The following is a 15,950-nucleotide window of genomic DNA, read 5'->3' as shown; positions in this document are numbered from 1 at the left end:
GACCAGGTTATGAAAACTGCATGTATTATGTAGCCATTGTTGACAATATCCAACATTTTCAAACCAGTCTAGACCAATGGCCGCTTCCACATACTGAGACAGTGCCTGTAGTGCAAGAGTATTCAAACACTCTAAAAACAAATTAAAGCATTAAACCTACACCTCTGACTTTTCTGCAACAGAATAACACAATGTAGCATCTAATTGTAAAGAGAAAGAAAAGAGATGTTGGTTTCCACGTTTCTTTTCATTCAGATCCTTAAATTTAACATTTGTTGACTTATCTGATGACAGCTTCATGTCTTCCTCACATCTACCAGGTTTCCATCCTGCGTTCAAACATCATTTAGCTTCGCCTGTCAGAAAAGAAGGACAGATCTGATTTTCCTGAGCTACTTTCTGTTGCTCAATCACATCATAAAACCAGATCAAATATACATTAATCTGGCTGCGGCCGGTTCATGAGGCATGAATACTTTTGAGCGGCTCTGTAGACGATTGTTGTGTCGCTCCAGCCTGGCCAAATCTGACTTCAAGTTATGGCTGCTGCCTGTACTTCATCTTGAAAACCCAAATGTATACTCTGAACATCAAAAGTCCAAAAAAGTTTTATAAGAGGAGCAGGAACAGAATGAAGAGGTGTAAGGATTCGAGGATTTTTAAAAAATTTTTTTATTGTTATACCACCTTGCTTGTTTTGTTAATGAAATTTGGACTCAGGTCCCAGATTAAGAAATTTACTGTAAAACCCCAAAGAGAGCTATTTCTGTGAAATGAAAATAAAGGCCAGTATTTATTAATCTATACAACACAACACCATCAATGTCAAATCTACCTTAAAGCACATCGTTTTAATCCAAACAGTAACTTGAAGATTGATCAAATTGTTTCTAATATGCTGTTTTTAATATAGTACAAAGGCAAAAGTCTTTAAATATTATCTGGTATTATTATCTGATTACAGCCAATATTTAGAGTTTGCTAATGTCGACTTAATGGTATCATTTTAATCAAATCAAATATTTGTTCCATGGCAAAGTTTAATAATTTATGTTAAGGCTAAACAGATGGATGCTTATCAATAAATGAAATTATTTTTTAGAATGTCAGATTTGACATATCCAGTTGACCTTTTGTTTTCAACTTTAAGAAATATTCTATATTTGGGTTATATCGTTTACTTCAAAAATATACAAATAAATGATTTGCTGGGTAGTCATCATGCTTACTTCAGAGAACAGGGTGGATTAAGTGATATTTACCACATCGATAAATCGAGTGTCTGTTGTTCGGCAGCGTCGCGTGTGCTGACAACCCCTAATTCATGTGCCTGATGTTGATCGTTGCCCGCTCACTCCTCTGACTGCTTCATTTGATCAGATGGGGGTGGATTTTTGGAGTGAAGTGAATGCACTGAAAGCTAATTTTTATAAGCTTGTGAAGAGGTTTAAGGCTAATTTCTAGCTTTTTTTTTTTTTTTTTTTTTTTTGTAAAGTGTTTCTAATAAAAAAAATTAAAAAAAAAACAGTGGTTCATTATGACCATAGCTAGGTACAATCAGATGACGTAAAATAAATAAATAAATAAAAAAATCTAGGCTCATTTTTTTTGTATGCAATATTTTATCCTTGAGAAGATGATTGTTTGTATCGCATTTATGAGAAGTTATTCATGGATTGTTTTAATCGGTTGTAATAAAACTCTTTTCTTATATCTGCGGCCTGTGAGTAAATGTTGCAGGAGAAGCTGGTTAGGTGACCTCGTCGCATTTATTTCATTCTCCTTTTTCTCTCTTTAGGACTTCATCCGCTGATTTAAAATAAAAAAAATACATTTAAGTTTTTAGGGCTCTCAGGTTTTTAGTTAAAAAAAAAAAAAAAAGAAGGAACATTTCAACAAGGTTGCCAATTTGGACTTAGCCCTGAAGAGATTTCCTCTCTCTGGTTGTCAGGGTGGTCAAATCCAACTCTGACCAGCTGGGGTAGGAGGATAATCTGTATGTTAAAAAAAAAATCACTTGTTTTAATTACACACACACAAACACAGAGACTGCCTTTTTCTCCCATCCTTTCTCTCTCTCTCTCTCACACACACACACTTATACGTACAGTCTCCGTGTGCAATCGTATGCATAAACAAATCACATGTACTCTTTGCAAGCCGTCCTCATGATTACGCAAAATTTAATTCGGATCTGTGCATAAACTGACTGACTGTGCCTCGGTAATTGATCAGATTTTTTTTTTTTTTTTTTTTTTAAGCGTTTGTACATGTGGAGGAGATTAAAGCTTCGTCTGTATGGGATTTTTTATTTTTTTTTAAGATTAGAAAGGCACTATGTCTAATTACAAAATGCACCAGCATGCAGTGAAACAGCAATGTCACTGTAATGAGTTTGCAAATCGACTGTGTACATGCTGAGCAGGCGAATGACTTTCAGCGAACTGCTACTCATGCTGCTTAATTTGAAATGCCATGTGTGACACTGTTCAGTGGATAGCTTGTGAGTATTTATTTATTTTTTATTATTAGGAATTATTTGAATGTGAACCTTAACACATTCAACTTTTTGGTTTATCTCTCATAAATCAAAAAGTGAGGAAATTAGAGTTTGGGTTCGTTATTTCTTTTGTTGTAACATTGTTTCCTGACAGTATGAATGAAACCTCTGGATAGCCCATGTGTTAACCTGTTAAATCCTGTGAGAAAAATCCATTTTTGGCTTGAGCAGCAGTGAGGAAGACACTACCCCACAGCATCACACTGCCTCCACCAAAAGAATTGACGTTGACAGAGAGGATGACATCGATAGAGAAGATTGGACAGGTTTTATATGGGAGCAATTCTTCTAACCAGATGCTGTGTTTCCTTTTCTGGTAACTCTTCAAAACAGATCAGCCCTTTTGTAACAGCATAGATGTGGGTAGAGTAGCCAAAACTTGTACTCAAGTAAAAGTAGCATTACATTAACATATTTTTACTCAAATATAAGTAAAAAAAAAAAAAGTAGCTATTTTATTTAGTAAAAAGTCTCCTGAAGTACTAAGTAACTGATCAAAACATCATTCACATAATATCTAACAATTACATCATCAGATGGACCAAAATATAGTTATTTGTAAGTTTTAGTATTTTAAGCTCTCAAATGAAAAATAATTCACATAAATAACATAATTACAAAATAACAAAATCAGGGAAATTTTTTTTCTTTTTCAAAATCACATTCAAAATAAAACTTATGAAACTCTAACAAAAACTGCAGGTGTGTGTCTGTGTCTAGTGAATTTTTGGTTAAGACATGTTTGTTTTTTATTCAGTGAAGTTACTCACAGTGGATTGAGTATCTAGGAATTTTACTCAAGTAAGAGTAGCAATACTTGAAAAATAATAGTACATAAGTACTGACAAAACATTACTCAAGTAACAGAGTAAATGTCACTAGCTATTACCCAATTGTGCAGTCAAATATTTATCATACAAATCTTTATGTATAGTTTGTAGAGTCTGAGGTTATATGTTTGCAATATGTTCATAAAATACCATGAATAATCACTTGTGTATTTTTCACCAGTAAATTACCTTTGTCAAAATAGTCTGGAATGGCCTTCCGGTCTTTTCCAGATTGAGAGAATTTCTTTGTTTCTTTACTTGGATCAGGTAATTTACTCTCAATTGCAGAACAAATTTCAGTATATAAAAAAAGGGTTAACATTAAATCATAAAACAGATAATAGATTAAGTTAGGAGGCTGAACTCATAAAAGCCTGAGAATTTAATGACGAAGAAAAAAAAAAGACAGAGCCTTTTAGGTACAGTCGTTCTCCTGTCAATCAGCGTGCAGCGCAGGGATTTACTTAGTCATGGTGGCTAACAGCGCCCAGATGGCCTGATGATGCACTATCTAATTACTTGTCCTACGAATCTTCTGTTAAGGATAAGTGCTCTCTGAGCCACAGCATTTTTCAGTTCCTACACTGCCACCACGTGGACACTCCACAGATTGCAGCTACAGATCAGTCTGAAAAATAGACATTTTTACAGGCTTCCTGCGCAAGCTGGAAACTACAGAAGGCAGAATTCAAGCGTGAACGAGAACAGACCTACATGGTCGTCTAAAAGTCTAATTTATCCGTCTGGCCGTTTCAGTAAATTACCTTAGTTTGTGGCTCGCAAGTTCAAAGGATATAAATACAAATCCCTGCAAATTGTAGCCAATTAAAAAGACGACAAAACTGTAAAATGCAGTTCTTTGTGGGGGGTTTTCCCCCCAAACTCTCCTCTTCTAACATTAATCTCTCCATTGGAGCAGTGACTGTTTTCATCATTTTCTCAAAGCCTGCATCATCCAGTTCTTGTTTACACTCTCGGATGGTTGCACACAGTGTGCTGTTTGTGGAAAGTGACGAGTTCTTACCAATTATTTCCTTCTGTTAAATCCTTCAGGACAGAGGTCCGATCTGTCCTGAAATACGCTGCACAAAAGCAAATCACGGTTTCATCAAATGTGGCAGCAGCTTCTGGTTTGTAAGGGAAAAGTTTCAATACCGGTGTGTTCACAAGGGTCAAAGGTTTCACCGTTTGTGTGGGGAAAAGCTTTAAAAAGATGCACAGACCGAGTTGCATCTTAGCATTCGGAGTGTACCGGAGATCCCCTCAGAAGATTCATCCTCTTGAACTGTCCAACCAGTGCAAGCAGTGTGGCAAATTATTCAGCTAAGCTACAATTGAAAGCTCCTGAGCTGCGCCACAGGCAACAAAAGACACAGGTTGGTGCGTATTGCAGCAAAGCCTCCACAAGTGTAGTCACAAAGGCGAGAGAACGGTTTCAGTGTACTGTGGAAATGTTTATCTGTTTCAGCCAATTTGAGTGTACACAAAAGTTGTAGTTCTGGCATTAATCTTAGCCAGCTTTTATGGATTTCTCAGCCCAGAGAAAGGCCATGCAAGCTGTTCATATACAGCAGCACATTTTAAAGTATAGTGCCAGTGAAGACCCTTTGAAGAAGGAATAAGAATTAAAACATGAAAACAAGGAGAAAAACAGCAACAAAAAACTACAAATCAAGTCCTCAAATGAACGCTGATGTCACCAGGTTCATGTGCATGTACAGCTTGTTTTCTGCAGGGTACATTTTAGCTTGATTCAATAACATTTCAAGCAAAGCAAATAGAAAAACTGATCACGACATGTTTTGTGGGTGAGAAACTATACATAATGTGTATTTTAAAATATCTGTTTGTTACAAATTGCTTGCTCACGTTACTGAAATTTGTGTTTAAAATTACATTTTAAGCACTGAATAAGTTAAAGCAAAACCCTTGGCAATATTTTGTGGATTCATTAACATGTAAATCCTAAATGAAATATGCCACAACAAAATGTACCTTGAAATTATTAACATTTTATCTAGAAGATTGTACTCTGATCATATTTTCTAAAATGCCTATACAATACTATTTAAATAATGACAATTTTCATTTATATCAATTCCAAACATTTAGCATACATGAATAAAACATTTCATCCTATGTCGCTCGGTGTTCTCTTTCGGTTGTCCCGGAAAGCTGTGTCTATCATTTTGACCGTGACAGTGTTCTCAGCCGGACTGCCCTATAAAGCAAAACAAGCGCCACTCCGCCAGCCAACGCTCTCTTTGATGAACTGCGTGTTTCAGGAAGAAGTTGGCGCCTGACGCTGCGTAATCGGGTAGCTAGCACGCTAACCGCAACTATGATAGATAATCTCTTGTGTTGATTTTTCTCTTTGGTGTAACGAAATAAATACAAAATGAATGATATGGGTATGTATAACCTTTTGCAATTTAGCAATATTAGCTGCTTTTGTCTCCGTTGTGTATAGCTGAGTTAGCTAAATCGCAGGATGAGGCGAGGTTTAGCAGGCCTCGACTAATCTCTGGAACAAAAATTGTTTTGCTCTACAATGATCCGGTTTGGTTAGAACGCTCGCGGCCTTGAAGCTAGCATGTTAGCATTAGCTAATGCGTCATTCTGGGCACAAACCACCACACTGCTTAACAGACTTAAATGTTTTTTTTTTTTTTGTCGCTTATGAAGCTCTGCACAACTTTAGTACTTCAGCGACCCTTTGAAATAATTTGTTAATTTCAGTGGCATTGACAAACGTTTTATGAACCAGTTAGCGGTGTGCAAATCGCACTTGAAACAGCTGGGAAACAGATACGCAATTATAGAACACCGAGTTTAAACTGCAATGTTGTCGATGCAAAATCGAAGTGTTTATTGCCTTTGAAAGTTTGCATTAAATTAGATAGGAAATTTGCACGGAAACCTCAGAATAAAGTCACTATTCTAGAAAAGCTTAAATTTGGGTTGAGCGATAGAAAAAAAACAGTGTTGATTCACACTTTAACCTTCAGTCAGCACATGACCATCTTTTTTTTTTTTTTTTTTTTTAAAGCTGTAGCATAAGCTGCTATCTCTGTTGAATTAGGTGAAAGTTTCCAAGTGGACACCCAAACCCATTTCAGGATTAAAAGATGCAACTTGGTGAACTATACATCTGAATCCTGCATTTAAGTTTGTTTATATGAATCTACTTTTCTCCTTGAAGAATTTAGTGTCCCCCTGTCCTCGCTGGCACTCCTGGTCCCACCGCTCCGTCTGATGTCAGCAGTGATGTGGGAAGTTGTCCGGCAGCGAAACATAAAACACTATGGCAAACTGGAGGAATTTGTTTCCATGGTTACGGATGCTGTCCCTGAACTCATGAGCAAACGAGAGGGGAGACTGTTGTCCTTGGGTCTCAGAGCAAGGGTAAGTGAAATGTTAGGCTGCACCTTGCAATATATATCGACGAATACTCCAACAGGCATCTGACAAACTGCATTTACTTTAGACAACTCTTGAGCTGCTGCGTTCTGAACATCCTGAAGATCTCAAGGCAGTAGAGACTCATCTTAACCGAATCCGATCCTCTTGCTTGGAAGAGGTAAGGAATGCCCATAAATTTCTTCTTATTAGTTGACTTGTCTATTAGTTTTGCATAAATGGTAACTTGTATTTAGCTTTAAGGTATAATGCCTTCCTCTTAGTATTTCAGTCATGCAGATATTGTCTTGATATATATTTTTTGTTATTATAATGAAGATTATTGACCATTTCCTTACAAATCAACCGTAGGATAATTTGGCAAGATGGAAAAAATTTATTTTAGTCGAAACACATACATGACAACAGATATTGGTTGTTAAGTTTATGTGTCGGACCAACACACATATGTTAAACAATAACTACATTTCGTCTGATTCCGATGTTAATGCCAATATTTTGTGCATTACTAGTTTTTATAGCTGATCTATGATGTGTCTGATGATCTATTTTGTCCTCCAGACGAATGATCCTGTAATTGAAGCACCAGAAGCCAACTTCATGAAGCTTGTCCAAGGCCTTATTGAAGACACTGATGGCAGGGAACATTTTCTCAAGGTAAAAGTACAGTGATTTCTGTGTTGAAATAAAATTGTTACAAGATTTAAAACATTTGAAATAAGTATGAAACACTCACAGGACATTTCTTTCCCCTTTTTGTCATATTGCAACCAATATATTAGATCAAAATTCTTTGTACCCCTGGGAAATTTTGATTTAAACTTATTTTCATTCAGGGCAACAACAAGACCTCTGCAAAGCATTAAATTATAGGGATTTAATCCATATGCCTGTCTTACTTTTCAGATTTATAAATTTTGTTTTCATCTATATATCCTTGTTTTCTTTGGCTGTACAATGATGAACTACTTTGTGTTGGTCCATCACGTTATGTCCCTATGGCTTGCATTAAAGTTTGTGGCCATGTAACAAATGTTTAAAAGTTAAAGCAGTATTAGCGCTGTCAGTATTGTCCGTACATTAAAATGGGAATGTCTTTTACTTTCTTTGGAACAGAATGTGTTTCCTGTGGAATATGGCCCAGACTTTGACACAGCACTAGAGACTCTTGTTTGTGAGTTCTTCACAAGACTAGAGGAGCTTCTACCAATACCAGATTTTAAACAGGTAAAAGACTCTCTTTAGAAGTTGACAGAGCAAATAAATAAATAAATGCACCATAAACTTATAACTTCTATTTCCAGACTGCGACTTGGATCAGTGCCGCCCCTGCTGTCATAGAAGAATACATGCAGTGCGTTTCAAATGGAGATGATCTTAAATTTTTACTCCAGAGCAAACAGTGCCATGGAAAGTTGGCAAAGACCACTGTTGGTGAGACTTCATGTTTTCTACATATAAGGTGTTATGTATGTCGTCAGTACATAGTAAATTAAACGTTTTTATTCATTTTTCAGCTCCTTTTCAGTCAGAAGATCTCCTGATTCCTTCACTGTCTCTCCCTCCATCTCTGGAGGTGGCCATTGCTTCCCACCCAAGTGCTTGTGATGAAGAAAACACAGACGTCCAACAGATCGTCATGTTCGACGAAGAACTTTCCACAAACCCTTCCACTTCCACAGACTTTTCTGAATCGCCTAAAAGGGCCGATGGCGCTTCATCTCCTCGCCGGAGGCATCAGACAGGAGTCCACAAATGTCCTGAGTGTGACAAATGCTTCAAGCATCACTCTGTCCTCATTGAGCACCAGAGGCTCCACAGCGGCCTGCAGCCGTACAACTGCTCCGAGTGCGGGAGGGCGTTCCGAACAGCCACGTTGTTGGCTGGTCACCGGCTGCGGAAGTGTAAAAATGCAGCGTACCTTTGCATTAAATGCGGCAACAGCTTTCCCACTTCCCTGGAAAAGTTCCGACACCACTGCCCAAAACGAAGGCGCAACCACGACTGCGTGCAATGCGGAAAGAGCTTTCCAAAGTCTAGCGGCCTGAAAGAACACCTTCTGACTCACGTACAAAACCGACTTTTCAAGTGCAGCCATTGCGGCGCCGGCTTCTCAGGAATCGGCGACCTGAAATATCACCAGCAGGTAGATCACGATAAACCTTATCACTGCAAACAGTGTGGAAAGAGCTTTATCTCGTCCAAGTCTTTAACCAAGCACCAGCAGCGGCATGAAGAAGGTGGTGACATGGAAACGGTGAAATTAATGGGTGGAGGTAAACATAGCAAAATTGTCCCTGGTCACCGGACTTCGTCGGTGTCTCTTTCCTACAGGAAGCTGTCTGTTAAAGCCATCTACGGCGGGGGAAGGGTCACCCATAATTGCCCGCTGTGTGGGCGGAGCTTTAAGTACCGCTTCGAGTTTCTGGAACATCAGCGGTTTCACACAGCAGTGAAGCCTTACAAGTGCTCCCAGTGCGGGAAAGCCTTCCGGACTGAAGCGCATCTGTCTGGCCACCGGAAGAGGAAGTGTAAAAACGCTGCCCACATCTGCACCAAATGTGGCTGTCAATTCAGATCCCTGCACGAACGCGTCCGACACCAGTGCGTGCAGCTGTTGACCAAATACGAATGCTCCCATTGCGGCAAGACCTTCAAGATGGCCCACCTCCTCAGGAACCATCAGATGAGCGAGCACCAGCTCCCCTACAGCCCCAACCACCGCTTCAGGTGCCGGTACTGCGACGAAACCTTTCCCGGCATCAGCGAGCTCAAGTACCACCAGAGGGTGGACCATGAGAAACCCTACCAGTGCCAGGAATGCGGCAAGTGCTTCCTGTCCGAGAAGTGCCTGGCCAATCACGAGCTGCGGCACAACGACGACAGGCCAGAGAGCTGCCTGGTGTGCGGCCGCGGCTTCAGGAACCGCTACGACCTGAAGCAGCACATGCGCACACACACGGGAGAGCGACCCTACCAGTGCACCCACTGCTCCCAGTGCTTCTCCACGGCAGGGGGACTGCGCAGTCACACCAGGGTCCACACAGGAGAGAAGCCACATGTGTGCCCCGACTGCGGGAAGGCCTTCTCCCAGATGGGGGCGATGCGCACACACAGACTCACTCATACCGGGGAGAGGCCTTTCAAGTGCAGCATTTGTGGCAAGGGCTTCACGATGGCTCACAAGGTGACGGTCCACATGCGGGTGCACACGGGGGAGCGGCCGTACGTATGCTCGCAGTGCGGCAAAGCGTTTTCGGACGGCAGCGTATTGAAGCAGCACATGCTGAACCACTCAGGAGTCAGACCGTACCACTGCCAGATCTGCCCCAAGACCTACACGTGTCTGAACCACCTGAGGAGGCACCTGAAGAGTCACTCAAGCATGAACTGAGGCCGGTGTGAAGGCCAACAATGCTGAACTTGACATAACATTTCTACACTTGTTGGAAAAAACGGTACGCAAGTTTGTGACTAACTGAGCCAGCAATACAAATGAACGTTTGAGACTTTATGGTTTTTGAGATTGAAGTGCAAATCTCATTTTTGTCTTTGTTGCCATGTAAATGTAAGCACAGACTATTACAACCAGCACAAACAAATGTCTTCACATCTTAATAAGCTTTGTTTTCTTTTGTCTGTACATTTCCCTGAGCTCTGCCAGAACTAAGGAGGGGAGGGGAGATATACTTTTCTAAACTACTTCAGTGTCTGATTTGTAAAGAGAAACCTGATCTGTATTATCACACAATTCTTATTTGTAACTATAGGAGTCCCAGTAACTCCAAATGTAGGTTTTCAGACGAGCATGAGGCTGTACGATAACCCGTGTAGCTAGGTAACCAGCCAACAGAGTGATAGTTTTGCATGCATCCAATGAGTCGTCATCTGTTGTGATACTGCCAGATTATTTTATAGACATTGCAGTGTGTGGACCATCCAGCCACCATACTTTGGCTGATGTATATGTGCCGAAGTTGTAATACTGGCAGGAGTGTTTTTTGTTTTGTTTTTTTCCTTTTGGGGAAAAGGCTTGTGAGATAGATGAAAGTTGTCCATTTGTAGTTATGTTAGATCATTAATACTGATTGCATAATGTAAAAATGCTAGCTTTCTTTTGACAACTATGCTTTATCCATTTGCTGTGGAGCTTTTTGTATTTCTTTGGTTGTTTTTGACTTCCATATTAAATTAGTTTAATTGTTTTATGCTTGTTTTTTCTTTTCCGCTCTACTTTTCAAGAAAAGATAAAAGCTTGAGAATCACTGTATCCTGCTTGATACAGATCCGTCCAGAGGTATTCCTACCCCCCAGTGTTTACAACTTCAAAACTGAGTGTGTTTTATTACATAATAGACCAACATACAGTAATGGAAATAGTAATGGATTCTTTTACTTTTTTTATAGTTTTACCAACAAAAATGAGTGAAAAACTTTTGCTGTAGTACAGCTGGTAGTCTGGTCGGGTATAACTCTACAAAGTTTGCACATCTGGAGATGCAAATTCTTTTGCAAAGTAGCTCAAACTCTAAGATTGGAAAGTTTAGGTCTTTTCACAGATTTTAAACTTTGACTAGACCATTCTAATACATCAGTATACTTTGATTTAAGGCATTTTAGGGTTGCATCTCATAAACTGACCAAATTGCCTCTGCTATGCAAGCACATTCCCATAGCATGATGCTGCTACCTCCAGATGTTTTTTTGGTTTTTTTTTCCAGTGACATTCGTCACTTTCTTTTACGTATTGTGCTTTTTATCCTGCAACTTTTAAAATCCAAACAGACTCTTTTTACTTTCAGATGAGCTAAATAAAACTTGTTTGGAGCCACTAATGTTCAGACTTTTTGAAAAAGGAAAACAGTTTTTGATATCTTCTGATAAACTAGAACAAGAGTTCAGGGGTGTAAATACTTTTGCAAGGCACTGTATGAGGTTTACTTACTGAATGCCATCAGTAGATGGCAGTATGTTGCCAAAAAGCATTTGGTTGACCTATGTCCTCTACGTTTACTTTCCTGCACATTAAAATAACTATAATGAGTTTTTTTTTCTTTTGTGGAAATTATTCTGGCCAATTTCCTGTGATTGTCTGTTTTTTGTTTGTTTGTTTTACCTACAGTTTCCAACTCTGCGCTAGTAGGTGTTAATAATAATCTTTCATGTTTTGCAGTTTAGATTCTCTGTGCAAGCTTGTGCTTAGTTTCATCTGTGATCACTCCTGGAGGGCAACATTTTGAGTCACTTCCCTTTGGCAGTACCAATCTCCACGGGATTCACAGGGAAGTGCATCTGCAGAAGATGAATGTGGCGGTGTGCGCTAAGTACTGCAAGATGTTTATATGTGCAGACTGGAGACGCTGGCTGCCCCAAACTGCATACCTTTTCCCTGACGTGGAAGCATTGCAAATCTTGTCAGAAGATGAGGGTCCACCGAAAAGGTTAGGAACACTTTTACAAGATATTGGTTTCTTTTGCATTTGTGGTATATTTAAATTTAGAGATCATCTGTTGTGGATTAGTTTAAAGACAGGAAATGCAAAAATGGGAAATATTCCTACAAGGAACTGCTGAAAACAGAGAAAAGGGGTAAAAAAAAACTGGCTCAGAGGCTTTGTGCATTCCTTTGGATTTTTATGGAATAACGGTCTCATGATGAAAGCCTTTATTGAGACATTTCATAATGCATGTGTTAATGCATATAAAGAGACCCAAAGCTGCTAGAAATCCTGCAGATTTACTACGAGAGCCTGCAAAGAGGGATGGATTGTTACCAGATGTCCCCGTTTTCTCCCACCCCTCTTCCCTCTTTCCTTTCAGTGATCTCAGTGGAAAATCTGATTCCAAGCCAGACTTTTTCCTACAGTCCCACACTGAAGAGCACAAACATACGCACATATGGCAACAGCAGTCATTCGGCATCCAAAGCCCTCCCCTCATCTTCAACCCTCCCCAAGTTAACACGCCCACGCCTTTTTCTTTCCCCCCTCCGCACATATATCCCAATTACTTTTTTTTTTTTCCAAACTAATTTCCAAGATCAACACTTCCAGAGCACTAGATGGCGCTGTGTCTCTTTCTGATCACCCGTTAAACGTAGTACGGATTCCACTCCACACCCCTGTTACGCCTACTGTTGTGTTCAGGTCAAGCCTGGACACCAAAGTGAAGCAGGGGGGCGGGGGGAGTCTACACCCACTCCATCTTCCACAAGAAACCAGAGCGTTTCAGCAGAATAAGACAAAATGACTCCTTGATGCTTTTCAGCTGTTTCTCATTAAGCCTGATAGATCCTGTTCCAGTGAGCATCTCTTTTTTTTTTTCAGCTTTGTAGTTGGTTTTCGGCATAAGCCGTCCGTGTAAAGACATACCTGTCATGTAAAAGTGGAATGAAACCCAAATTTCAGACTGACAAATTAAATTTTCTAAGTACGTTAAAGCTTTTAAACCTTTTTATATATATTTAGCTTCTGTGTTGAAACGGCGCCCTGAAATCTTGCATCACTCTTTTGTTTGTTTTATGGCCTGACTACCAATCCCAATGAACTCCCATGTAAAGAAGCCGTCCAGTGTCGTATTTTTCGTTCACTAACATTAACAACTCTGCTGCAATACATTTAGTTTTCTCACATATGTTATTTTTCAAGGAATCTGATCAAAAACCTGACGAAAACAAGAAAAAAAGAGAATTGTTCTCAGAATAACTCTTAGCAATTACTTCATGTCAGAGGAAATTTGTTTTTTGGAGGATTTATATTTATAATTAGCAAAACTAGTCCTATAATAACATCAAATTGTTTGATAAATTGTCCCACTAATTATTGCAATAAGCGATAATATTGTTGTTTTAAAACCATTTTCAAGTAATTTGTAAGATATAAAGATGATCCAAGTTCGCCCACTTTAATTAAAGAAAAGTAGACTTTAGTTGTGTAAAGGACACTAGAAGATATTTAAATATCCAAAATAAAACAATCAAAAACAGTACATAAAACAAACAAACAAAAAACACACACACACAACCAAAACCATAAACAAAATGATTTGTGAAGTCTCTGTAAACAAAATTGACCTTCAAAATTAAAATGGTCAAGCTAATTTGAATTGATCGTGCGATTAATTGATTAATTGCTTAAAATCTCTGTTATGTGGCTCTACAAGTGACAAACTGTGTAAAAGGACGATTTTACAAAAATCTGCCTGGCAGCTTTAAGGAAGTTTGCTCATTTCTTAGGAAAGTGTAAACTTTTTCTCCCCCTGCGCGCTCTGGCGCATCCACACCCAGCCATCCTTCTCATGGAAAGCCTGGGAACTCCTCCTCCTCCTCCTCCCTCAGCCACACCGTGCGCTCCTCTGGTCCTCCTCTGCGCGCTCTGGCTCTTCGCCCCGGACAAACTGCGGCGGGGGGAGCGCTCGGTCTCCAAAAAAAGTTGGCCTAATTCTGCGTAAAAGGAGTCCGAATCACGGGTCGGGGAGGTTCGGCGTTTGGTCGCTTTGTGGGGACTTACCGGAGCGTCGTATGATCGGGTTTTCGGGTTGATTTTGTTTTCAGCTTAATCATGGAGACGCTCAGATGTCTCCTCGCGCTGCTGTGCGCTCTCCTGGCTGGAGCGCAAATTCAGATCCAACAGCCCACCTTTGCGGGTAAGTCTGCTTGAAATCTGTTGCGCTGAACTCAGAATGTCCTACTTGGTATTTTAGACTTTCAGCTGCATGTGAAGTTTAGCTCACTGTTGTCACGCTTGCTGCAAGGTTAGATTTGCTAAGATGCAGCCTTTAAAATTATCTGCAGAGTCGCAAAAGCATCTGAGTGACCTTTCTGAGCGAGTTTAGATCACGTGTCAAACTGAAGGCCCGGGGGCCAAATCCAGCCCGCCATATGCTGTCAGTTGTGGGCTTATATATTATTTTACCAATGAAATCAAAGCAATTTTTATCTTGTATGTTGCCTCATGGCATAAATGTGAAAAGATGTTAAATATTACTTAATTTTATGATTAATTTTAATAACATTTGAACAGGGGCAGTTTTATTAACACGTTTTGCCAAAACCGTCCCTTTGAGGACATTTGTGGTCTCGATATGGCCAAAGTTGGAACTGTAGTTTTGCAGCCCTGCTCTAGTGGTTCATACCAGAGTGACACCTGCTAAGAAAAACAATGCTGAAAAATCTGCTTCAGTTTCTAAAGTGTGATGAAACCTTTCTAAATATGACAAAATAGCTCAATGAAACCCAAAGGGATGCTATGCTACAGGCTGTTGGCCTGCAGGCTTTCCGTGCTTCAGGTCATGTCTGGCCTCAACAAACAGCACAGAGAGAATGAATTACTGTTTTATTCCGTCTTCTTGTTGCTGGGGAGCTAAACGTTGACATTTTTCTGCTTTTTTTTTTTTTTCTCCTCGTTTCATTGGGTGATATTTGTTTTGCCCTGTGAAACAGACTGTCCCGTTGACCTTTTCTTCGTGCTGGACACATCTGAGAGCGTCGCCCTCAGACAGAAGCCTCCCAACTTTTATATCGACCAGATCAAAGAATTCACCAAACGCTTCGTAGATGAACTCAAGGAAATGTAAGACAAACACACGCACACACGCAGACACGCGCACACACACACACACACACACGCACGCAATGGGAACACAAACATTACAGAAAACCAAAATGTCACCATGGAAACAAAGTGAAAATATGGCAAAATCCTTTGATCTTTGTGTTGGGCCTGATTAAAGGCCAACATTTGGCCACGCCCACCACTGATGAGAGGAACTCTGGACTCTATACGGTTGCAGTGTTCCTGCCCCTAAATTTTATAATAGCTTAGCAGCTTTATTCTAATTTATTTGGCTGTTTTAAGGCGTCACATTATTTGTTACATGTTACATGAAGGTTAAATAATTGTAAGCACCAGGAAAGATAGATGGGGCAGCGGCTACCTCTGACCACCACCAGTCTGACACTCAAATGTTCTTATTAAGTTATAAATCTTGGTTTATTTATCACTCTTATAGTGCACTCTTTGCTGTTTTTGATGGCCTGCACACCACAGTCCCCTTCATATATGATGACAGCATCTGTATCACGCTTTTAGATTTCTTTCTACATTAACTGCATGTTTTATCTGTAAATAGTTTATATTCAA

General features: G+C 39.8%; 2 protein-coding genes across 2 annotated transcripts in view; both read left to right on the top strand.

Moving 5' to 3' along the window:
• The first annotated feature begins 5,618 nt into the window (after positions 1 to 5,618).
• LOC106964914 (zinc finger protein 420-like) lies at positions 5,619 to 11,189 on the top strand. Its single transcript, XM_015060698.1, has 7 exons — positions 5,619 to 5,801; positions 6,593 to 6,795; positions 6,878 to 6,970; positions 7,372 to 7,467; positions 7,927 to 8,037; positions 8,115 to 8,244; positions 8,328 to 11,189. The coding sequence occupies exons 1-7, from the start codon at positions 5,789 to 5,791 to the stop codon at positions 10,202 to 10,204; spliced, it is 2,523 nt and encodes an 840-aa protein (XP_014916184.1). The 5' UTR covers positions 5,619 to 5,788; the 3' UTR covers positions 10,205 to 11,189.
• A 2,960-nt stretch (positions 11,190 to 14,149) lies between these two features.
• Positions 14,150 to 15,950, top strand: part of col6a1 (collagen, type VI, alpha 1) — a 33,960-nt gene continuing 32,159 nt past the window's right edge. The window contains exons 1-2 of the mRNA XM_015060697.1: positions 14,150 to 14,454; positions 15,251 to 15,380. Of these exons, the coding sequence (XP_014916183.1) occupies positions 14,370 to 14,454; positions 15,251 to 15,380 (215 nt within the window). The 5' untranslated portion in view covers positions 14,150 to 14,369. The remainder of the gene's footprint in view (positions 14,455 to 15,250; positions 15,381 to 15,950) is intronic.

Source organism: Poecilia latipinna, unplaced genomic scaffold, assembly GCF_001443285.1.
Source record: "Poecilia latipinna isolate Pla-1442-1.1 unplaced genomic scaffold, P_latipinna-1.0 Scaffold1735, whole genome shotgun sequence".
Taxonomy (NCBI): Eukaryota; Metazoa; Chordata; class Actinopteri; order Cyprinodontiformes; family Poeciliidae; genus Poecilia; species Poecilia latipinna.
Note: the sequence above shows the minus strand (reverse complement) of the source record. Positions and strands in the feature narration are given on the sequence as shown.

What these genes read in the sequence shown, in the direction of transcription:
- LOC106964914 (XM_015060698.1), top strand. An exon ending in CCTTGGGTCTCAGAGCAAGG is followed by an intron (nt 6,796 to 6,877) that starts GTAAGTGAAATG and finishes CATTTACTTTAG; the next exon opens with ACAACTCTTGAGCTGCTGCG. An exon ending in GTTGGCAAAGACCACTGTTG is followed by an intron (nt 8,245 to 8,327) that starts GTGAGACTTCAT and finishes TTCATTTTTCAG; the next exon opens with CTCCTTTTCAGTCAGAAGAT.